The 25,231-nt window shown below is 43.4% G+C and overlaps 1 protein-coding gene across 1 annotated transcript in view; it reads right to left on the reverse strand.

The window, feature by feature from the left end:
- The window catches only part of rngtt (RNA guanylyltransferase and 5'-phosphatase), a 289,586-nt gene that overhangs the window by 142,753 nt on the left and 121,602 nt on the right, over window positions 1-25,231 (reverse strand). The window contains exon 11 of the mRNA XM_033020853.1: window positions 24,845-25,009. Coding sequence (XP_032876744.1) covers window positions 24,845-25,009 — 165 coding nt within the window. The remainder of the gene's footprint in view (window positions 1-24,844; window positions 25,010-25,231) is intronic.

Genomic DNA, 25,231 nt, shown 5'->3' on the forward strand with positions numbered 1-25,231 from the left:
CCTCTAATTTTTGATTCCCACATCCCGGAGAAAATGACTGACCATTCATTGTACCCATGTCCTTCAATTTCAGTCTAAATAAAGCAGACTACAAAGGCAAGAGGTAGAGTTGGGAAATTACCTTAAAATGAGGTATTAAATGAGAAATGCCTAACTGCAAAAAAAGTTAACTACACAATTAATATATATCATTTTAAGGCAAAAAGAAATTCCAAAGGAAAAGTGGTTCAGGTTTGGTTATCAGTAAAATTAAAGGAAGAGAATTGCGATGCTGCCAAAAGGAGTCTTAAACTTGACAAGTTGGTAATTTTCACAAATGGGCAAAGGATGACCAAGCCATTGATAGATTACAGAACCATTCCTACTGATTGGAAGGCAGCAAATATAGGGTCATTATTTAAAAACAAAGAATGAGGGAAAACAGGTTATAACAGACCAGTTAGCGTAACATCACATATCAATAATCTACAATTTAGAAAGCAGTAACAGGGCATTTGGAAAGTTGTAATAGGATTGGGGCAGAGTCAATGTAGACTCGTGAAATAGAATATTTGGAAAATCGTTTTAAATTTCCTCAGGTTTTACCTGAATGCTGAGAGTGAACCAGTGGATGTGGCGCGTTCATCCTTTTTGTTATTTTTAGTCTGTCTAAAAGTATGTTTCTGGAGGTTTTTGGGGTTTTTATGGGGAGATGGGGTAGGGGGAAACCGTTTTCTGTCACTTCCTGGTCGAGGATGCGCCTTTTCTCTGAGTCACATCTTCGCCCCCTCCTCGCGGCCTATCATCTAGATTGGCGCGGCCTTTCCTGCCGGAGACCGGCCAGAGCTTCAGCAGCGGCGCAGCACTGAATTACCATCGCGAAGCGGGCGATGCCTTACCAGGGATCGCCGTGTGGATCTCCAGAGTGTTAGGACAGCTGTTTAACACCGTGGAGCTGTGGTTGCGGAGCTTCCAGCCACGGGCGGCGCTGACTTTAGCATCGCAGAGACCTGGGGACCTCTTGCCGGGGGTCGCCAGCGTTGAATCTCCGCCCAGCTCAGCCTGTTGACTTCGGGACCCGTGGCCGATTCGGAAACTCCAAGCCGCTGAGAGTGTTCTCCGTTCCGGCGCCGGAGTTTCGATCATCCCAGCGAGAGGGCCTGAAACATCGGGTCGCCCGTAGCGACGACTGCAGAGGGCTCAAAAGGCCCCGACCACGGGTGAACAAAGAGGAAGAGGACTGAACTTTATTGCCTTCCCTCACAGTGGGAAACGTTGATTCCGCTGTGTGGGGATGTTCATGTTAAATTCTATCGTGTGTTGTGTTCTTTTTATTCGTATGACTGCATGGTAACTCAAATCTCACTGTACCCATTGGTGCATGTGATAATAAATGTCTCCTGAACTCTTAATGAAAGGTGCACAGGCCTTTAATAAGGTGCCACATTAGAGATTGTTAAATAAAATTGGACGTCCAAAAGGCTAAATCACAAGACCAGAAGCAATGCAGTTTGATATAACATACAGACAATTGGCTAATAGGCAGGAAACAATGAGTAGGGGATAAGAGCGGGACAGGCAGCATCTCTGGAAGGAAGGAGTGGGTGATGTTTCGGGTCGAGATCCTTCTTCAGAAGTCTGAAGAAGGATCTCAACCCAAAACGTCACCCATTCCTTCTCTCCAGAGATGCTGCCTGTCCCGCTGAGTTACTTATCTTTGGTTTAAACCAACATCTGCAGTTCCTTCCTAGGGATAAGGGGGATCATTTCCAGACTGGCAATCTGTAACCAGTGGAATTCCTCAGGAATCAGTAATGGGACCATAACTGTTTGCAACAGATGAATGAATTGGAGGGAGGAAGCAAATGTACATTAGCCACATTTATAAATGGCACAAAAATAGATGGGAAGGCAAGTTGCAAAGATGATAGAGTTTACAAAGAGATATTGATGTTAGGCAAATGACCAAAAGTTTAATGCAAATGGAGTTTAATGGTAGAAACTGAACTTCTAGATTTTGTAAGGATGAACAAAAGACCCAAGTATTCAAATTGAGGGAAATTTTAGGAAGCTGCAGCACAAAGGGATTTGCAAGACCGTGTGCATAAACACAGCAACGTAGCACATAAGTAATAGAGCAGGCTAATGGAATGTCATCCCTTATTTCAAAGAGGAAAAAATATAATTACTGCAATCTTACGAAACATTAGTAAAACCTGATTGACAATAATGAGAATAATTTTGCCCCCCATATTTACACAGAAGAATGCTAGTTCATTACAAATGGTTCAGAGAAGGTTTACTTGGATAATCCCAAAAATGAATAAATTATTCTATGGAGAAATGTTGCAGACTCTATTATTGTTTAAAAAATGAGATAATCTTATTGAAACATAAGACTCTTGGTGGGCTGGGCAGGGGAAATGCTGAGAGTATGTTGGCAGAACTGGAGCATGTGGTCACAGATTGAGGGAGCGCACATTTAAGACCGAGATGTGGAAGATTTTCTTCTCTTGGAGCTCAAAGACACTTTTGTACTCCTTGTCACAGAGAACTGTCCTTCATTAAAGATAGCGGAGTTAGGGGATATGGGGAGAAGGCAGGAACGGGGTGCTGATTGGGGATGATCAGCCATGATCACATTAAATGGTGGTGCTGGCTCGAAGGGCCGAATGGCCTACTCCTGTACCTATTGTCTATTATATTTCAAAGATAGACAAGTTTCCAATCAATAAGGGAATTAAGGGTTATGGGGAAATAGCAGGGAAGTGGATTTAGTGGATTTAAGGAATATTGGTTCATGTATCATACTATTAAATGGTAGAAAAGACTCAAGAGATGGAGTGACATACTCCTGATGCTAGCTCATGATTTTTTTTGTGGTCAAGTTGTGGAATGATCATCTCCTGAAAGAGATTATCAATGCAATATTCAAACTTTCAGAACCACTATGGTTATGGCAACTGCTGCTCGAGATCCTGAATCTCTCTGTAACTCTTCCATCCAACAACTCTGCTGTACTGTTTTATGCCGCTCTCTAGCAAAATTTATTATTATTCAATCACAATTCCAAGTCTCCCTATATTTATGTGTAGGAAGGAACTGCAGATGCTGGTTCTATCCGGTTGCTAAACACTTCAACTCCCCTTCCCATTCCCACACTGACCGTTCTGTCCTGGCCTCCGCCAATGTCAGAGTGAGGCCAAAGGCAACTTTGAGGAACAGCACCTCATATTTTGCTTAGGCTGCTTAGAAACATAGAAAAACAGGTGCAGGAGTAGGCCATTCAGCCCTTCGAGCCAGCACCGCCATTCAATATGACCATGGCTGATCATCTAAAATCAGTACCCCATTCCTGTTTTTTCCCCATATCCCTTGATTCCTTTAACCCCAGGAGCTAATTCTAACTCTCTCTTGAAAACACCCAGTGAATTGGCCTCCACTGCCTTCTGTGGCAGAGAATTCCACAGATTCACAACTCTCTGGGTAAAAATTGTTTTCCTAATTTCAGTCCTAAATGGCCTACCTCTTATTCTTGAACTGTGACCCCTGGTTCCGGACTCCCCCAACATCGGGAACATTTTTTCTGCATCTAGCTTGTCCAATCTTTTAAGAATTTTTTATCTATCTATAAGATCCCCTCTCATCCTTCTAAATTCCAGAGAATACATACAATACAAGCTTACAACCCAGCAGTATGTTTATTGATTTCTCCAACTTCAAGTAACCCTTGCATCCCCTCTCTTTCTGTCCCTCCCACGGCCTTGTTGTCGTACTAGTTTAACTGTTGTCCTGTTGAGTTTCAGTCTTTACCACCTAGACAACAGCCAACAATGAACGGTTGTGGGATCCACGTTTTCCTTGATCATCGTTGCTTTTTGCATATCTTTCATTCATTTTTTCTATATCTCTCTATATCACCAACATAATCTCTCATTTCCCTTTCCCCGACCTTCAGTCTGAAGGGTCTAGACCCAAAATGTCACCTATTGCTATCCTCCAGAGATGCTGCCTGACCCGCTGAGTTACTCCAGCTTTATGTGTCTATCTCCCTACATTTAGATGACTTAATACAACAAAGCATTTATCCCCGAGCTAGTTTCAGTACACTTTCCGATTCCTTACATTCAGCTATAATGGCATCAAACATCCATATATATGCACAGTATATCACTGGTTTAAATGCATCATCAACTTGCAATCCCAGCAATTAGCCAAACAAATAAATTAAAACACTAATTGCTTAACAGCCGGTGCCCTGCGATGTCCTGCTGCAGCAAAATCTGGTCCAATATATTTGAACAACTTAGGCACTCAATCAAAACAAACTTGTAGCATTCTTTCTCACATATTATGCAGATGGTTTATTCATTTAAACCGTACTAAGACCCATATGGTAGCTTCTATTGCCTACACCACTTGGCTATGAATACAGTTTGCGTCTTTTCAATTTAGATGAACAATCTGCTGTGTAAAACAATCTCTCCAGTAATCCCAAATTAGGGAAGTAACATCACAAAGTTATAAATGTTTTTAATCAAGTAATTTGAACAAATGCGTATTTACTGATGAAGCACGTTACTGAGCAAGCTTCTTTACTATTTTCTGTTCTTTTAGGGCGGCTCGATGGTGCAGCGGTAGAGTTGCTGCATTACAGCGCCAGAGACCTGGTTTCATTCTGACTAAGGGTGCTGTCTGCATGGAGTTTGTACATTCTCCCCGTGACTGCATGGGTTTTCTCTGAGATACTCGATTTCCTCCCACACTCCAAAGTCCCTAGTATGTGTAGGATAGTTATAACGTGCGGGATTCACTGGTCAGTGCGGACTCGGAGGGCCGAAAGACCTGTATCTCTAAATTAAAGGGTTTAGACCGGAAACATTATCTATTCCTTTCCTCCAGAGATGCTGCCTGACCTGCTGCAGCATTTTTTATCTGTCTTCGGTAAAAACATGTATCATCAGTTCCTTCCTACACAAGAAATCTTTCTTCAATCACAAGATCACTCGTGGAACCATTGTGGGCTCCACCCGTCTTTGATCATTGCTTTTGGCATATCGTCCATTCATTTGTTCTATAACTCTCTATATCAACATCTATATCTATCGTGTAGGAAAGAACTGCAGATGCTGGTTTAAATCGAAGGTAGACACAAAAAGCGTGACAGGCAGCATCTCTGTGACGTTTTGGGTCGAGACCCTTCTTCACACTGTCAGGAGAGTGGGCGGGACAGAGATAGAACGTAGTTGGAGACAGTAAGACTGGTGGGAGAACTGGGAAGGGGGAGGGGACGGAGAAGGGGGCGGTAAAGAGAGGAGTGGGGAGTCTTTGCTTTCCCTCTCTCTCCATCCCATCCCCCTTATCTGAGGAAGTTTATTGGCCAAGTATTCACATACAAGGAATTTGCCTTGGTGCTCCGCCCACAAGTAACAACATGACATACAGTGACAGTTACGAATGACTCAGAAAACACTAAACATTAATAATAATAAGACATTAATGATAAAACAACATTGATCAAGCATGTGAACCAACAAAATACCAGATCAAAGGGAGGCTACAGATTTTGGCTGTTGAGTAGAGCAACTACTTGTGGATAAAAAGTGTTTTTATGTCTGGCTGTGGCAGCTTTGACAATCCGGAGTCGCCTTCCAGTAGGGGAGTGATTCAAAGAGTTTGTGGCCAGGATGAGAGGGGTCAGAGATGATCTTGCCCGCTCGCTTCCTGGCCCTTGCAGTGTACAGTTCATCAATGGATTTGCTGGTTTTGAGAGAGTCCAGAGGAGGTTCACAAGAATCAACATATGATGAGCATTTGATGGCACTGGGTCTGTACTTGTTGGAGTTTAGAAAAATTAGTGGGGACCTCACTGAAACTTACCGAATAGTGAAAGGCTTGGATAGAGTGGATGTGGAGAGGATGTTTCCACTAATGGGAGAGGATGTTTCCACTAATGGGAGAGTCTACGACTAGAGGTCATAGCCTCAGAATTAATGAACTTTCCTTTAGGAAGGAGATGGGGAGGAATTTTTTTAGTCAGAGGGTGGTGAATCTGTGGAATTCTTTGCCACAGAAGCTTGTGGAGGCCAAGTCAGTGGATATTTTTAAGGCAGAGATAGATAGATTCTGGATTAGTACGGTTGTCAGCAGTTATGAGAAGAAGGCAGGAGAACGGGGTTAGGAGGGAGAGATAGGTCAGCCATGATTGAATGGCGGAGTAGACTTGATAGGCTGAATGAACATATTCTTCTGACCTTATGGGTCTGTGATTGGAAACTAAATACAAGTACTGTGATTGGAAACTAAATATTCCAGGATTTCGTTGCTTCAGGTGTGATAGAATTGGAGGGGCAAGAGGTGGAGGTGTTGCATTGCTTATCAGGGAAGATATTACAGCAGTGCTTTGGCAGGATAGATTAGAGGGCTCGTCTAGGGAGGCTATTTGGGTGGAACTGAGAAATGGGAAAGGGGTAGCAACACTTATAGGGGTGTATTATAGACCGCCAAATGGGGAGCGAGAATTGGAAGAGCAAATATGTAAGGAGATTGCAGATATTAGTAGTAAGCACAAGGTAGTGATTGTGGGAGATTTCAATTTTCCACACATAGACTGGGAAACACATTCTGTAAATGGGCTTGATAGGTTGGAGTTTGTAAAATGTGTGCAGGATAGTTTTTTGCAGCAATACATAGAAGGTACCTACTAGAGAAGGGGCGGTGCTGGACCTCCTGTTAGGAAATGAGACGGGTCAGGTGGCAGAGGTATGCGTTGGGGAACAGTTCGGGACCAGTGATCACAATACCATTAGTTTCAATATAATTATGGAGAGGGTCAGAACTGGACCTAGGGTTGAGATTTTTGATTGGAGAAAGGCTAACTTTGAGGAGATGCGAAAGGATTTAAAAGGAGTAAATTGGGACATTTTGTTTTATGGGAAAGATGTGGAAGAGAAATGGAGTACATTTAAAGGTGAAATTTTAAGAGTACAGAATCTTTATGTCCCTGTTCCGTTGAAATAGTAAAAATTGGAAAGAGCCCTGGTTTTCAAGGGAAATTGGACACTTGGTTCGGAAAAAGAGAGAGATCTACAATAATTATAGGCAGCGTGGAGTAAATGAGGTGCTTGAGGAGTATAAAGAATGTTAAAAGAAACTTAAGAAAGAAATTAGAAAAGCTAAAAGAAGATATGAGGTTGCTTTGGCAAGTAAGGTGAAAGTAAATCCAAAGGGTTTCTACAGCTATATTTATAGCAAAAGGATAACGAGGGATAAAATTGGTCCATCAGAGAGTCAGAGTGGACAGCTATCTGCAAAGCCAAAAGAGATGGGGGAGATATTGAACAATTTCTTTTCTTCGGTATTCACCAAGGAGAAGGATATTGAATTATGTGAGGTAAGGGAAACAAGTAGAGTAGCTATGGAAACTATGAGATTCAAAGAAGAGGAAGTACTGACACTTTTGAGAAATATAAAAGTGGATAAGTCTCCAGGTCCGGACAGGATATTCCCTAGGACATTGAGGGAAGTTAGTGTAGAAATAGCAGGGGCTATGACAGAAATATTTCAAATGTCATTAGAAACGGGAATAGTACCGGAGGATTGGCGTACTGCGCATGTTGTTCCATTGTTTGAAAAGGGGTCTAAGAGTAAACCTAGCAATTATAGACCTGTTAGTTTGACGTCAGTGGTGGGCAAATTAATGGAAAGGATACTTAGAGATAATATATATAAGCATCTGGATAAACAGGGTCTGATTAGGAACAGTCAACATGGATTTGTGCCTGGAAGGTCATGTTTGACTAATCTTCTTGAATTTTTTGAAGAGGTTACTCGGGAAATTGATGAGGGTAAAGCAGTGGATGTTGTATATATGGACTTCAGTAAGGCCTTTGACAAGATTCCTCACGGAAGGTTGGTTAAGAAGGTTCAATGGTTGGGTATTAATGGTGGAGTAGCAAGATGGATTCAACAGTGGCTGAATGGGAGATGCCAGAGAGTAATGGTGGATGGTTGTTTGTCAGGTTGGAGGCCAGTGACTAGTGGGGTGCCACAGGGATCTGTGTTGGGTCCACTGTTGTTTGTCATGTACATCAATGATCTGGATGATGGTGTGGTAAATTGGATTAGTAAGTATGCAGATGATACTAAAATAGGTGGGGTTGTGGATAATGAAGTAGAGTTTCAAAGACTACAGAGAGATTTATGCCAGTTGGAAGAGTGGGCTGAAAGATGGCAGATGGAGTTTAATGCTGATAAGTGTGAGGTGCTACATCTTGGCAGGACAAATCAAAATAGGACGTACATGGTAAATGGTAGGGAATTGAAGAATGCAGGTGAACAGAGGGATCTGGGAATAACTGTGCACAGTTCCCTGAAAGTGGAATCTCATGTAGATAGGGTGGTAAAGAAAGCTTTTGGTGTGCTGGCCTTTATAAATCAGAGCATTGAGTATAGAAGTTGGGATGTAATGTTAAAATTGTACAAGGCATTGGTGAGGCCAATTCTGGAGTATGGTGTACAATTTTGGTCGCTTAATTATAGGAAGGATGTCAACAAAATAGAGAGAGTACAGAGGAGATTTACTAGAATGTTGCCTGGGTTTCAGCAACTAAGTTACAGAGAAAGGTTGAACAAGTTAGGGCTTTATTCTTTGGAGCGCAGAAGGTTAAGGGGGGACTTGATAGAGGTCTTTAAAATGATGAGAGGGATAGACAGAGTTGACGTGGATAAGCTTTTCCCACTGAGAGTAGGCAAGATTCAAACAAGGGGACATGACTTGAGAATTAAGGGACAGAAGTTTAGGGGTAACATGAGGGGGAACTTCTTTACTCAGAGAGTGGTGGCTGTGTGGAATGAGCTTCCAGTGAAGGTGGTGGAGGCAGGTTTGTTTATATCATTTAAAAATAAATTGGATAGTTATATGGACGGGAAAGGAATGGAGGGTTATGGTCTGAGCGCAGGTATATGGGACTAGGGGAGAATACGTGTTCGGCACGGACTAGAAGGGTCGAGATGGCCTGTTTCCGTGCTGTAATTGTTATATGGTTATATGGTTATGCCGCTTGACCCGCTGAGTTGCTCCAGCTTTCTGTGACAACGTTTCATTATCATGGGATCCACATGCTGGAATGCCATACCCCACAACATTGTGGAAGTACCTTTGCCTGAAGAATTGCAGTAGTTCAAGTGGCTCTCTGTCAGTATCCCAAAATTGTCTACACAAAATAACTATTCCTATGGCAATTAAGCAAGTTTTTAAATTTGCGATTAATTGTTAATTTCTATACTGGGATAGTAATTTATACAAACTGCAACAGAGCCACTTAACAAAACTTTCATAGAGCTTTCAATTCCTTTACAGAAGGAAATGTATCCCAGATTAATCTCTGCTGATAATCTAAGATTTGTCCCAAATAATATTCTGAAAAATGCGCGGAGAATGATTTATTTTACTGCATTGCGCTACATGCGCATACACAACTGAACATTAAGTATTTCATAGAAACTGATCCCTATGCAGCATAACTGCAGGATAAGGTACATAAGGGCAAACTATTCGGCAGAAAGGTCAAACTAACTATGAGACAACAGATGTACAATTAAAACCAATGAAGGCCTTAACATTATGGATAAAAAAAATATGAAGCAAGTGTTCTGCAATAAAACGATGGCGAAATGCCTCTGTTTTTCAGCATATTGAGTTACTTGAAGCAGATGTTCATTTTGTGCTTCACTGGTGAGCATATGTTATTAAATTGAAGGTTAGTTGTGAGCATTCAGTACTGGTTGGAGAATTGAAATTCGGATCAGCAACAACCACATCATAGAAAACAGCTGTTATCAAAAAGAATGTATTGCAAATGTAATGAAAGTTTGAATAATGTGTCTAGTGGGAACCAAATAGCAATACTTTCAAAACTATTCTGAAATATCATTTACCACAGCATAAGAATTATGTGCAGCTGTTTTGACCTCAGGGTTATGTCTTTCTTCTCCAGTACAATGCATGATATAAATGTGCATTCTTATTTATATATATATATGGCACCATTTTATGCACACAATATTCAAAGACTTAGACCAGATGTCCCTATCCATTCCTTTAACAAATGTACTTCCGAGGACTCTGAGCTATAGGGAGAGGTTGAGCAGGCTGGGACTCTATTCCTTGGAGTGCAGGATGGTGAGGGGTGAGGTGATCTTATAGAGGTGTGCAAAATCATACGAGGAATAGATTCAGTAGGAGCACAGAGTCCCTTGCCCAGAGTAGGAGCATCGAGAACCAGAGGACATAAGTTTAAGGTGAAGGGGGAAAGATTTAATATGAATATGAGGAGTCATTTTTTCCACACAAAGGGTGGTAAGTGTATGGAACGAGCTGCTGGATAGTTGAGGCAGGGACTATTACAACATTTCAGAAACAATAGACAGGTGCATGGAAAGGACAGGTTTAGAGGGATATTGGCCAAATGCAGGCAGATGGGACCAGTGTAGATGGGAAATGTTGGTTGGTGAGGGCAAGTTGGGCCAAATGGCCTGTTTTCAAACTCTGTGACAATGACTCTGTGACTCTGAGACGTTGACTTTGTGACTCAGTCACAACACTATGGAATGCACTGTAATGAACGATCAAAACTTCTGACCCTATGCATTAATATATAGAAAGAAAACAAGGAAATACAGAATCAAAACCTTATTATTGTACACGTTCAGTAGTCATGCCAACTTTGAATCTTATATACACATCACACTGACGTCTGAAGCAATCACGACTATTACCCATCCTACTCACAAATACCTACACTTGGGACACGACACAACTTTAACAACAAATTAAGCGAAGTGTAGAAATACTGATTCATTCTTCTTGCTCTTCCTTTGCTTGTTATTACTACAGGTTTTAATGTTAGGATATATCTGTCACAGGAAAAAAAGAATCTAATTTAGATTCCAACTCTCACAAGGGCAGACTAAAGCATTGTGGCATTTACACATTACAAAGCAGCTGACAATATATAAAACGTAATGTGGTGGCTCAGATTTGCACTATGAGATCATCAGTAAAGTTGTCAAGTACATTGTTTATTTTGTACATGAGCTGAACTTGGAACAAATCCCAGCCACTGACTCGTAATGACAGTGCAGAAGAGTACATTTTAAGGTCGATCTGGTATAAAATGAGACACATAAGTCAGTGTGACCGAGGTCGATGTTGTATTTTTAATGTGTCTCATCACATACAACTTTATGAATACAGAATAAGGCCATTTGGAGCAAAAATCTCGATGCCAGTACTCATGTTTCATGCAAGTCCTCTCCCAGCTTTGTTCATCTGAATGATCTACCCCCTGATGTATTGCTCCCTCCACTGCTTATCTAACCTACTGATAAATGCATTTATGTTCCTCCCCTCTACCACTCCTTTGAGAAATGAATTACTTCTAGGTAAGGAAAAGTTGCTGAATTAATTTTCATTTTACCACTAACCATCTTGTATCTGTTCTTGCTTTAGGTATTCTCTGGCAGTGGAAACATAATCACTCCCCCATTTAAAACATTTATCATTGCAAAGATTTCTATCTCTCAAGCTTGCCTTTGATGGAGAAAATGGCCCACAGAGTTCTTTGTGATTTTGTATTGCTTCTTAGTTCACATGTAAGACAGGTAAACATTTTCTGCACTTTCTCCAGGAAACACGTGCTGTGTTTCTGAAGGTTTCACCAAATCTGTGCACATCAATCCAAATGTGATCCAACCATGGTTCCACTCTGTTTAATGTTTTTTTGCCTTTATTCCATTTATTTTAAAATGCTGTATTTTGACTGTTTACCCGCGTTGCTACTTCCGACAATTTGTTCAAGCCCAGTTCGATTACACTATCCTACGTGCTGCAAAACATACTTGGCTAATAAAGTATGATTATGAACCGAAAAAAGGCAAGTATACCATCCACCTTCTTTACCACTCCTTCTGCTTGCATTGCCACTTTCTGGAAGGCATGAACTTGAACACCAAGATCTCCCTGTACATGCGTCAGTTAAGGGTCATGCCATTACTTTCATGCTTTCCCTTGAGAAATGTGAAAATGTACACCTCCAGATTCAGGGACAGTGTCTTCCTTGCTGTTATCAGGCAACTGAACCATCCTATCATAACCAGAGAGCAGTCCTGAACTGTTCTCCAGGTTGGAGGTTGAGCACAGGGCTAACAACCCTGTCTCGTAAAACAAATATGTTATGGAAACAGCAACAGAAGGAATCAACATTACTGAGTGGAGGACCTTCGTTGCTGTCCTACATGCCAGGGGGCATAATAGGCAGTAAGTAAGTAAGTAAGTCCTGAACTACAATCTACTCATCGGGGACCCTCGGACTATCTTTGATCGGACTTTACTGGCTTTACCTTGCCATGTATCTGTACACTGCGAATGGCTCAATTGTAATTATGTGTTGTTTTTCCGCTGGCTTGTTAGCACGCAACAAAAGCTTGTCACTGTACCTCAGTACACGTGACAATAAACTAAACTGAAATGAACTTTACATTCGACCTCCCAAAGTGCAGGAACCTCCCACTTGCTCAGATTAAACGTTATCTGCCATTTCTGTGTGTAAGATTTCTAATTGATTCTTATTTTATGGCCTTTCTTGGCGCTTCAAACTCCCAAGAGACAAAATATTTTTCAACAAAGTGATATTCAAACTCTGCAAATGTTTCATTCAATTTCTTTGAAGACAAAGCCAAATAACTTTAATTCAATACTTGCCTCTGCGAATAAGCAACAAAGTTTTGGTCTCCATGCTGAAGCATGTGCAGCATTGAAGTAAAATGTTAATATTTCTATGCAATAGCACATTTTGTAAAAATATTAGATTTATGTGGACCAGGTTACTGGGGCGTAAAACAATGGATTACACATAACTACTTTCCAGTAACCATTGTCATTAAAAAAAAGCATCAACAGGCAAAAGAAAAGGGAAGTGTCATTACCTCTATAACAATTTTTGTCACTGTCAATACTCACGCAGAAAAATCAGTCTTAGGAGTACAACTTTATCTTCACATCTTTTGTTGAAGATCCAAAATAACACACTATTTTTGCAATGCCATCCAGGATTTGCCCAGCAAGAGACTTATATTTTACATGGATCCTTATTTAGTTTAGTTTAGAGATACAGTGCTGAAACAGGTCCTTCGGCCATCCAAGTCTGCGCCGACCAACAATCCCCGCACAGTAGCACTATCCTACGCTCTCGGGGCAATTTTTACAACTTTTACCAAAGCCAATTAACGTACAAACCTGTACGTCTTCCACGAGTGTGGAAGAAAACCAGAACACCCAGAGAAAACCCACGCAGGTCACAGGGAGAACGTACAAACTCTGTACAGACCGCATCGTGGTCAGGATTGAACCTGGGTTTCTGGCAGCAACTCAACCGTTCTTCATGCGTAGGAAAGAACTGCAAAAATGCTGGTTTACACCAAAGGTAGACACAAAATGCTGGAGTAACTCAGCGGGACAGGCAGCGTCTCTCAGGCATTTTGTGCCTGAATTAACGCGTTCCAAACCACAAGATAAATAACTGTCAAGTGAGTTTCAGTTAATAAAATGTTTCCTATTATGAATATAGACCTACAAAGGTTTTATTTCACCATCATCTACTGGAATTTTTAAAAATCATACTTCATGTACCAGAAGCAAATGTCTGGATTTTTGATCTGGATCCTTTGCACACGATGCACAAATGGCAAAACTTGTTCATTTTAACCATTAATGTAAATATTCTACTACATACAGAGCCCACAAATAACTCACACATTAAATACTGGGCCTGAAATTAGCCAAAGAGCTGAAGACACTTTTGCTGCTCATTAAATGTAATGCCATCAAGACCAAGCCATCTATATTCCTCTACTTGGCTTCCATCTTTGACTCTTCATTTTAAACAATTACTCCCCCATTCATCCCAACCATCAAGTGCACGTGCCTATTCCTAATCATCATCTTTAGGAACACCTTTGATCGCCTCCACATTAATGCCTGCCCGAATTTGTTGGTCACTGCCCAAGCTCCAATCTTCCATGCTTGGCCAGGCCGACCCTGGACCATGGGCCTTCATGGTCAGATCAAGAACCCTACACTTACAACAACTGGGACTAGGAAATGGCACCAAACTGGTGTCTCTGTATCCTGTCTCAGTGCACTACTGCTATACACTTGTACTGTATCTGAGATGCTTATCTAATATGTATTGAAAATCTTATGTCTAGTGATACTTGGACTGAACTGTACACAAAAATAAATTTCACTGTACCTCGGTACATGTGACAAATAATGTACTGCACCATACCATTATTCCCAATCTCCTATTACACCCAATTCTCATATGATAATATTCTAGCCAACGTCCTGTGTTGCCATCACCCCGATACATTCTTTCCCTAAAATGTGACACCCTTCCTCCCGACCCACCGCAACATCAATGCCTTTAATCAGTCGCATCAAACAGTCCACCTACAACTTCCATAGGTTCTGTTTAATCTCATCTGTCAAAGCAGCTTCTGCATATTAGCTTACTAAATAGATACAAATGGGATTTGAAACAACCAACATCCAGACTGCAAGAGTTGTGGAAGGTACAGAATGAAATTACCATTTGGCTAAGTATATGGATACCCTTCACACGTTATTTGCAGAGATTGAACTGGGTGAGTCAGGGATGTATATTTTTAAAATGTGTTATTTATCCATATGGTGAAAGGGAGAAACACGAGTAGAAATTTCCTGAAAGCAAATGGTGCGGAACAACAAATAAAGCAAAACGACAAAAAAAGTAGGAGAAAAAAAATAACGTTAAGGTGGCTTTTGGTCCCAATGAAAGTGAGAACAATGCAATACATTGAATTGCTTCCTACTACTTTTTAGATAATAAACACTTTCACGGGAAAATAGCTGGGTCAAAATCACCACATTTCTCAATTGAAACTATGTACATTTTCAAAACTTAGCGTCTCTCAAATTCTCAGATGGTTTTTAAGCAAACATCCTACATGATGGCAGAGTTAATTTTAGTCCATTAACGGAGATTACACAGAAGTTTATTAACTCATTTCAAGTTAATATATGCTAATACACATAATAACTAATTTCAAGTTAATACTTAACATAGTAAAATATCTCTGCTTTACAATTTAAGTTTGATGTTTTATTTATAGTTACTTCACTATTAAAATAGCCAAAACATGTTTTGACGTTTTCCTTATATTTATACATAAATCTATCAAAAGAGCTTGTATTAATTAAGTGTACATATTATGAATTATAACATTTGATGAGGTTTCATTTAGGTTAAAGCAGCAATATTGTTCACTTGTTTAAGAAGGAACTGCAGATGTTGGAAAATCGAAGGTAGACAAAAATGTTGGAGAAATTAGGCCTCCACTGTCTTCTGAGGCATAGAATTCCACAGATTCACAACACAACATTCCTCATCTCCGTTCTAAATGGCCTACCCCTTATTCTTAAACTGTGGCCCCTGATTCGGGACTCCCCCAACATCGGGAACATGTTTCCTGCCTCTAGTGTGTCCAATCTCTTTATAATCTTTTTTATTTTTTTCTCTCTTTTTTGTATGGCTTTGTAAATATTTGATTAGTGTATAAATGTAAATAATTTGGTGTACATATAGCTGCTGGTGTACATATAGCTGCTAAATTTGTATAAGATAACTAGACCAAGTGCAGACCCGTTGGGTCTGTTCCCCCAACGTGCGGTTGTGGGGGGGGGGGGAGGCGGCATGCAGCGTCACACACACTAACTAACCCCCCCCCCCGCACTTCACGCTAATTACCCCCCCTTGATATAATTTTAATATTATTAATTTGCTCCTTTTACCCCATAACCACCGTATCTACTGACGCATAGCCCCCAACTTGCAGTCACATCTAGAGGGGGGGGGGGGGAGGGGGATGAGAGTGAGGGCAGAGAGAGAAGGGGCAGAGACAGAGAGAGAGAGACAGAAACACAGAGAGGGGCAAGAGGGAGAGGAAGGTGGGGAGGAGGAGAAGAGGAAGGGTGGGTGAGGGGGGGAGGAGAGAAAGAGGGTGAAAGTGAGGGGGAGAGAGAGGGGGTGCTGAGAGGGGGGTGAGGTGGGGAGCAGGGGTAGGGAGGGGGGAGGGTGGAGGGAAGAGGGTAGGGGGTGTGGAGGGGAGGTTGGTTTAGGGGAGGGAGGGTGGGGGAGGGGATGGAGGGGAGGAGGGGAGAGAGAGAGGGGAGAGAGGGGGGAGGGGAGAGGGGGCGAGAGAGGGGGAGGGGGGGGAGAGGGGGAGGAGAGAGAGGGGAGAGAGGGTGTGCTGAGGGGGGTGAGGTGAGGGGAGGGGGAGAGGTGGGGAGCAGGGAGGGGGAGGGAGGGTGGAGGGAAGGGGGTAGGGGTGTGTGGAGGGGAGGGGGCTTTAGGGGGGGGACGGTGGGGGAGGGGATGGAGTGGAGGAGGGGGAGAAAAAGAGGGGAGAGAGAGAGAGAGGGGGGGGGAGGAGAGGGGGGGAGAGGAGAGGAGGGGGGGAGAGGAGAGGAGGGGGGAGAGGAGAGGAGGGGGAGAGAGGAGGTGGAGAGGAGAGGGGGCAGAGGGAGGGGAGAGAGAGAGGGGGGAGAGAGAGGGGGGAGAGAGGAGGGAGGGGGAGGAGAGAGGGGGGAGGGGGAGAGAGCGGGAGGAGAGATGGGGGAGAGGAGAGGGGGAGGGGAGAGGGAGAGAGAGAGGGTGTGCTGAGTGGGGGGTGAGGTGAGGGGAGGGGGAGAGGTGGGGAGCAGGGAGGGTGGAGGGAAGGGGGTATGGGGTGTGTGGAGGGGAGGGGGGTTTAGGGGTGGGACGGTGTTTTCATTTTCAAACCAAATTAAGGGTACTCACAGTGCTGTAGACATTTGTCAGTCATTCAAAGCTCTGATTGAGGCACACCACTTGCAGAGACTGATTGAGGCACACCACTTGCAGAGACTGATTGAGGCACACCACTTCCTGGTTTTATAGTCGCTCCCCCTCCCTCCAGCAGGGGCAGCAGAGAGAATGGGGAATGTTGTAAAAACATTAATATCTCTGTCAATTTTCATCGACGGGAAAAATCCTCGGCACACATGCGGCGGAGGGGGGCTCTGAGCGAGGTGACCAAAAATGACGGCTGTAGGTGGCGGCGTACTCTCGGGAACCGCAGCACAGAAAGCCGAAACCGGTCAAGAACAGAGTTTTAGTAATATAGATTATAAGCAGTTGAACAAGGGGTGGGAATTAATAAGCTTTGGCTTCTTCCTGCTCCTTTTCGGACACATACGATTTCATTTATTTATAGATATTGTTTATGACACTTTATAAATATTCTTGTTTTGTTTTTTGTATGCTGTTTCACACTTGCTTTTTATTTTATAATTCTGTTCGATATAAATAATAAAAAAATAAAATAATAAGTTTCAATAAGATGCCCTCTCATCCTTCTAGATTCCTGTGTATACAAGCCCAGTCGTTCCATTCTTTCAACAGTCCCGCCATCCTTTAATTAACCTTGTGAATCTACACTGCATTCCCTCAATAGCAAGAATGTCCTTCCTCAAATTAGGAGACCACAACTGCACACAATACTCCAGGTGTGGTCTCACTAGGGCCCTGTCCAACTGTAGAAGGACCTCTTTGCTACTATACTCAACTCCTCGTGTTATGAAGGCCAACATACCATTCGCTTTCTTTACTGCCTGCTGTGACTGCATGCTTACTTTCAGTGACTGATGAACAAGGATGTACTTCCCCTTTTCCAAACTTGACACCATTCAGATAATAATCTGCCTTCCTGTTCTTGCCACCAAAGTGGATAACCTCACATTTGTCCACATTAAACTGCATCTGCCATGCATCTGCCCACTCTGCCCAACCTGTCCAAGTCACCCTGCATCCTCATAGCATCCTTCTCACAGTTCACGCTGCCACCCAGCTTCGTGTCATCTGCAAATTTGCTAATGTTACTCTTAATCCCTTCATCTAAATCATTAATGTATACTGCAAATAGCTCCGGTCCCAGCACTGAGCCTTGCGGTACCCCACTAGTCACTGCCTGCCATTCTGAAAGGGACCCGTTAATCCCTACTCTTTGTTTCCTGTCTGCCAACCAATTTTCTATCCATGTCAGTACCCTACCATGTGCTCTAATTTTGCCCACTAATCTCCTATGTGGGACCTTATCAAAGGCTTTCTGAAAGTCCAGGTACACTATATCCACTGGCTCTCCCTTGTCCATTTTCCTAGTTACATCCTCAAAAAATTCCAGAAGATTAGTCAAGCATGATTTCCCCTTCGTAAATCCATGCTGACTCGGACCAACCCTGTCACTGCTACCCAAATGTGCCGCTATTTCACCTTTTATAATTGGCTCCAGCATCTTCCCACTACCGATATCAGGCTAACTGGTCTATAATTCTCTGTTTTCTCTCTCCTGCCTTTCTTAAAAAGTGGGATAACATTAGCTACACTCCAATCCACAGGAACTGATCCTGAATCAAAAGAACATTGGAAAATGATCACCAATGCATCCACAATTTCTAGAGCCACTTCCTTAAGTACCCTGGGATACGGACCATCAGGCCATGGGATTTATTAGCCTTCAGTCCCATCAGTCTACCCAACACCATTTCCTGCCCACGAATGATCTGCTCATTAAACCATGCAAACGTATAGAGCTGCAAGATTTATCAAAATAGACCCCTTGAAACCAAAGGATTAATATGGTTATACTTTCTCAAGATAAAATGTTTTACTATGTTTAAAGTTTCTTTCCTAACTGCTTCACATTTCTCCAAATCAAAATTAATCAAAGCTCCATTGCCCAAATAACCTCATGTGCATCTTTGATGAACTGTAAATATGGAAATGCTATGCAGAATTCACTATGAATTATTTTGCAAGTTAATACATAATTTTCATGTCAATTTAATACATATATTGGTATTAGAGTGCCTCAAAATAGAAATGTAATTTCATAGCTTACAATCATAATCAAAATTCTTAATTCACATTTTATGCATTTTTCTTAGTTTTTATTTAAGTCAATTCAGTTTTTGAAATGCAGGCCACGCGATACTTGCCCTAAATTAAAAGCAGAAAACTGCACATACTGGATGTCTGAAATCAAAACAGACTTTTATGTGGGGGGGTGGGGGAAACCGTTTTTCTTAGTCACTTCCTGGTCAAGGATGTGACTATTCTCCGAGCCGCATCTTCGCCCCTTCCTCGCAGCCTATCATCTGGATTGGCGCGGCCTTTCCTGCCGGAGACAGGCCAGAGCTTCAGCAGCGGTGCAGCACTGGATTCCATCGTGGAGCGAGCGATGCCTTACCGGGAATCGCCGTGCTGGAGCTCCGGAGTGCTGGGACTGCCGGCTTTGAACACTGTGGAGCTGTGGTCTGTGGAGCTTCCAGCCTCGGGCGGCACTGCCAGAATGCAATCACCTCCTACAAGGCGAAATCAGGAGGCAGCTCACATGTCAGCGAAACATCACTCCCTGACGAGCTCAATGCGTTTTATGCACGCTTTGATAGGGAGAACACTGATGTACCTTCTCGAGCCCCCATTTGCTGTGATGGTATTTCAGTCTCAGTCACAGAGGCCGACGTCAGAAAATCCTTCAGAGGGGTGAACCCTCGGAAAGCGCCTGGACCTGATGGTATACCCGGTCGTGTTCTAAAAACCTGTGCGGACCAATTGGCTGGAGTTTTTACAGACATTTTCAACCTCTCAATTCTGAGGTCTGAGGTCCCCACCTGCTTTAAAAGGGCATCAATAATACCAGTGCCCAAGAAGAGCAAGGTGACGTGCCCCAATGACTAATGACCAGTGGCACTAACGTCGGTGGTGATGAAGTGCTTTGAGAAGTTGATCATGGCACAAATCAACTCCTACCTCGACAAAAACCTGGACCCACTGCTGTTCGCTTACCGCCACAACAGATCAACGGTGGATGCAATCTCGCTGGCTCTCCACTCCGCTCTAGACCACTTGGACAACAAAAACTCATATGTCAGGCTGTTGTGTTCAAGAAGGAACTGCAGATGCTGGAAGATCGAAGGTACACAAAAATGCTGGAGAAACTCAGCGGGTGCAGCAGCATCTATGTAGCGAAGGAAATAGGCGACGTTTAGGGCCGAAACCCTTCTTCAGGCTGTTATTCATTGATTACAGCTCGGCATTTAATACAATCATCCCCTCCAAGCTGGTTACCAAACTCTCAGAACTGGGTCTCTGCGCATCCCTCTGCAATTGGATCCTCGACTTCCTCATTCACAGACCACAGTCTGTCCGTATTGGTGGAAATGTGTCAGCCTCGATAACAATCAGCACGGGAGCACCTCTAGGCTGCGTGCTCAGCCCCCTGCTGTACTCACTCTATACTCATGACTGCGTAGCCGGTCATAGTGCGAACTCCATCATCAAGTTCGCTGACGACACCACTGTTGTGGGATGTATCACTGATGGAGATGAGTCAGAGTATAGAAGTTAGATCGACCGTTTGACCAAATGGTGCCAGCACAATAACCTGACTCTCAACACCAACAAAACCAACAAACTGATTGTGGACTTAGAAAGGGGTAGGATGTGGGCCCACAGTCCTGTTTATATCAAAGGGTCGATGGTGGAGAGGGTCAAGAGCTTCAAATTCCTGGGCGTGCATATCTCTGAAGATCTCTCCTGGTCCGAGAACACTGATGCAATTATAAAGAAAGCACATCAGAGCCTCTTCTTCCTGAGAAGATTACGGAGAGTCGGTATGTCAAGGAGGACTCTCTCGAACTTCTACAGGTGCACAGTAGAGAGCGGTTGCATCGTGGCTTGGTTCGGCAACTTGAGCACCCTGGAGTGGAAAAGACTACAAACAGTTGTAAACACTGCCCAGTCCATCATCGGCTCTGACCTCCCTACCATCGAGGGGATCTATCGCAGTCACTGCCTCAAAAAGGCTGACAGCATCATCAAGGATCCGCATCATCAAGGATTCACACCGTCCTAGCCACTCACTCATCTCCCTGCTGCCTTCAGGTAGAAGGTACAGGAGCCTGAAACTGCAACATCCAGGTTCAGGAACAGCTTCTTCCCCACAGGCTATTAAACTCAAACAAAACTCTGAATATTAATAGGCCATTAAATTAAAAATTAAATTTCTTTATTTATATAGCACATTTTTAGTCAACTTGCATTGACCCCAAAGTGCTTCACATAATTACATCCACACACACAGGCAAAGGTGGGTGAAGTGTCTTTCCCAAGGACACACACAGGCAAAGGTGGGTGAAGTGTCTTGCCCAAGGACACAACGACAGTATGCACTCCAAGCGGGATTCGAACCAGCTACCTTCCGGTTGCCAGCCGAACACTTAGCCCATTGTGCCATCTGTCGTCCCATTGCACTTTATCTGCTTATTTATGTGTGTATATATTTATTTAATGGTATATGGTCACACTCATCTGTTCTGTATTTATTTATGCCTACTATATTCTGTTGTACGGAAGCAAAGTAAGAATTTCATTGTCCTATCTGGGACACATGACAATAAACTCTCTTGAATCTTGACATCGCGGAGCCTGGGATCTCTTGTCGAGGCGCCCGTGTTGAATCTCCGCCCAGCTTGGCCTGTGGACTTCGGAAGCCGCGGTCTCCGGTAGGAAGTGGCCGATTCGGAGGCTTCGGCCGCTGAGAGTGTTCTGAGGTTCCCACCTGCTTTACAAGGGCATCAATAATACCGGTGCCCAAGAAGAGCAAGATGACGTGCCTCAATGACTATCGACCAGTGACACTAACGTCAGTGGTGATGAAGTGCTTTGAGAGGTTGATCATGGCACAAATCAACTCCTACCTCGACAAAAATCTGGACCCATTGCTGTTCGCTTACCGTCACAACAGATCAACAGTGGATGCGACTGCGGAGGCCTCAATAGGCCCCGACCATGGGTGAACAGAGGAAGAGGACTGAACTTTGGTGCCTTCCCTCACTGTGGGAAACATTAATTCCGCTGTGGGGGGATGTTTTTTTATGTTTTATGTTAAATTCTAAAGTGTTATGTTTATTTTATTTGTGTGCTGCATGGTAACTCAAATATCACTGCACCAATTGGTGTATGTGACAATAATTGTCCTTTGTCCTTTGAAACCTATGTCCTCAGGTTCTCGATCCCATTACTTTGGGCAAGAGACTGTGCATCTACCCAATCTATTCCTCTCATGATTTTGTTCACCTCCATAAGATCACTCCTAATCCTCCTACACTCCGAGGAATAGAGTCCTAGCCTGCTCAACCTCTTCCTGTTAATGGTGTAATACAACAGTGACTATAATGCAAAAGTATCTCTGGCTGACCTCCCACATTTCACTATCTGTAGAATTCACATCATTCACAACTCCAATGCCCATACCTTAATCCACTGTAAGTGCTCCTCCACAATATCTTCTTTCTCACTGACATACACTAGATCTCCATTAAACTAACCCCTGATTTTTAATTCTCTACCCTCTGTAGTCTCAATACCACCTCACCACCTTTTAGTTCAGAGATACAGCACGGAAACAGGCCTGTCGGCCCACCGAGTCCACGCTTACCAGCGATCCCCTCACATTAACACTATCATACACACACTAGGGACAATTTACACTTATACCAAGCCAATTAACCTGCAAACTTGTACGTCTTTGGAGTGTGGGAGGAAACCTAAAATTTTGGAAGAAACCCACGCGATCATGGGGAGAACGTACAAACTCCATACAGACAGCACCTGTAGTCAGTATCAAACCCTGGCCTCCTGCGCTGCAAGCGCTGTAAGGCAGCAGCTCTATGGCTACACCACCGTGCGCCCAGGTAATTTTATCTGGGTAATCTCTTCCAATCTTACAACCATAAGAGATATCACTGTTCTTCTAATTCTGACCTTGTGATCATTCCCAAATTTTGTGGCTCGAATGTTTGCAGCAAGAAAACCTCGGATGTCTAAAGCTCTCAGGTTTCCTCCCTAAATCTCTTTCTATCCTTAAAATTACTCCTTGAAATCCTATTTTCTATGATCAAAATGTGGGTCATCATAATACCTCATGTAGTTTGCACCAATGGAGCTTCCATGGAGCACATTGGATGAGTTGCTAAAGATGGTATAGAAAATACAAACTGCCCAATGTTGCTGCTTAAAATTGGAGACACACCAAGGTCATGAACGATACAATTATTCATTTTCCAGGTCTTTATGGCAGCTGTATCTGCCAATTGACATTATAGTGCTTTCTCGCCACTGCCTAAATTTATTCTGATTCGTTTCAATATCTGGTCTATCCAAGCTTTCTTGAAAAAAAAATCTGAGTTGCTGCAAGATTTTGAGCCTCATATAAATTCACAGCTAATGGAATTTTAGAGTAACAAATTACCTTCTTAACATAATATGGAAAAAAATCAACAGTCGGCAGCATCCATTAAATTTCTTTGTTTTTAAATTCTACGACACCAAATGCGGTTCCGTTGGGCCCGTTCCCCCAACGCAATATTCCACCGTTCACCCATAGCCCCCAACTGCGCAGGCACGGCTTCCTATACTCACCCCCTCCCTCTATTCCCCACTCCCTACCTCCCCCACTCCTCTCCCTCCCAACCACTTCCACTCCCTCCTCACCTCCCCAGGATCTCGATGTAAAGCACCGCCTGCCCCGTTTTCTCCAACACGTCGACGATGAAATTGTACTTGAGGCGGGAGCTGTCAGGGGGGAAGTGGCGAGCAGCCGGAGGAGGGGGGGGGGTAGAGGCCGAGACTGCCCCAGGCCCCCTTCCTTTCCGTGGGACCAGAGCAGCAGCACGTCGACGCCCCAGACCTAGCCCCAGCCTCAGCGCCCAGGTCATTTCAAATCCAGTACGCGCGGGTTGTCGGGGGAGGGGGGGGGGTACAGGCCGTGCGGCCTGCAGCCAGGGTAGGGGGACGGAGAGGCCATGGCCTAGTCTTAGACCCGTGTCCCGCTCCTCACCCTCCCAGTGGGCCCGAACAAGACGCGCCGCTGCCCCCAGACCTGCCTCTATACTCCACAACTTAAGATTTGCAATAGAAAAATATCACATGTGGTTAGAGTGCACATTGTCAGATTTTAATAAAGGCTATTTTTATCCATTTTGGTTTCACCAAGAGGAAATTACACCAGTTTTTATACATAATCCCCCCGCACCCCCACTCTCCCAGCATGCGCCTGCATGCGGCAAGCGCGTCCTAACGTGGTCGTTTGAGCCATACGGCCTCACGGGGCCGGTCCCACTTCGATCGCCGGAGCCGTATGGAGTTGTGCGGAGCTGGTCTCGACATCGTGCGGGGCTCCGAAAAACTGACCGTGTTCAAAAATTCTGCGCGGCAACGGCCTGCCGGACCGCAGCCGCCTCAACACCGTACGTCACGCGTGAACTTCCCGCGTACTTCACTCGAACTTCATGTCACTCACTCGACCTCCGCGCAGCTCCCGCTTCTGGTTTGGTGTCGCATGCTGGTGGGACCGGCCCTTTAGGTCGTGCTTGCCGCATGGAGTCGCATGCTCGTGGGACAGGCTCTTTAGTCGCAGGGACAAAACAAGGGTTCTCTCATGTGAAAATCAGTTAAATAGTCAGAAAGACTTTAGCAGGAGCTTGAAAATGGTTCATTGTTGAACACAGTAAAATTTTACACCCTGAAGAAAAATGAATTAAAATGCAAAAAGATTTGCAATTGAACAATGCTTATACATCAAGTACTTTAACATTATATGATCGCCATACTATATCATTATACTAGCTTTATATACATTTCAAAAGAATTATCATAGTTCTTGCTTTTTAAATTTTTGTTACCTTTCTTGCAGCATGGATGTCAAAGAATGGCTTGTTTCGAACACTAAATGGTTCCCTAGTTTTGTCAATAAGGCCAGTTTTCATTTTCTCATGCCGGGGCTGTATTATCTCCTTCTCAATGCAGCTTAATCGGACATTAAAATCACAGTCTCCAACTGGCTTTCCCTTAAAGAAAATAAAGGTAAAATAATTAGTACATACAGTGCCCTCCATAATGTCTATTATTTTGTCCATGATTTTGTTTATTACAAATCTCAAATTGTGGAGTACAGAGGCAAATAAATAAATGATGGGTCTTTGTCCCAAACATTATGGAGGGCATATTAGGACCTCATTAAAAAAAAATCTAAAAATCTGCAAAATGAAATAAAAGTAGAAAATGCTGGA

The sequence above is a fragment of the Amblyraja radiata genome, chromosome 5 (genome assembly GCF_010909765.2).
Source record: "Amblyraja radiata isolate CabotCenter1 chromosome 5, sAmbRad1.1.pri, whole genome shotgun sequence".
Lineage (NCBI taxonomy): Eukaryota > Metazoa > Chordata > Chondrichthyes > Rajiformes > Rajidae > Amblyraja > Amblyraja radiata.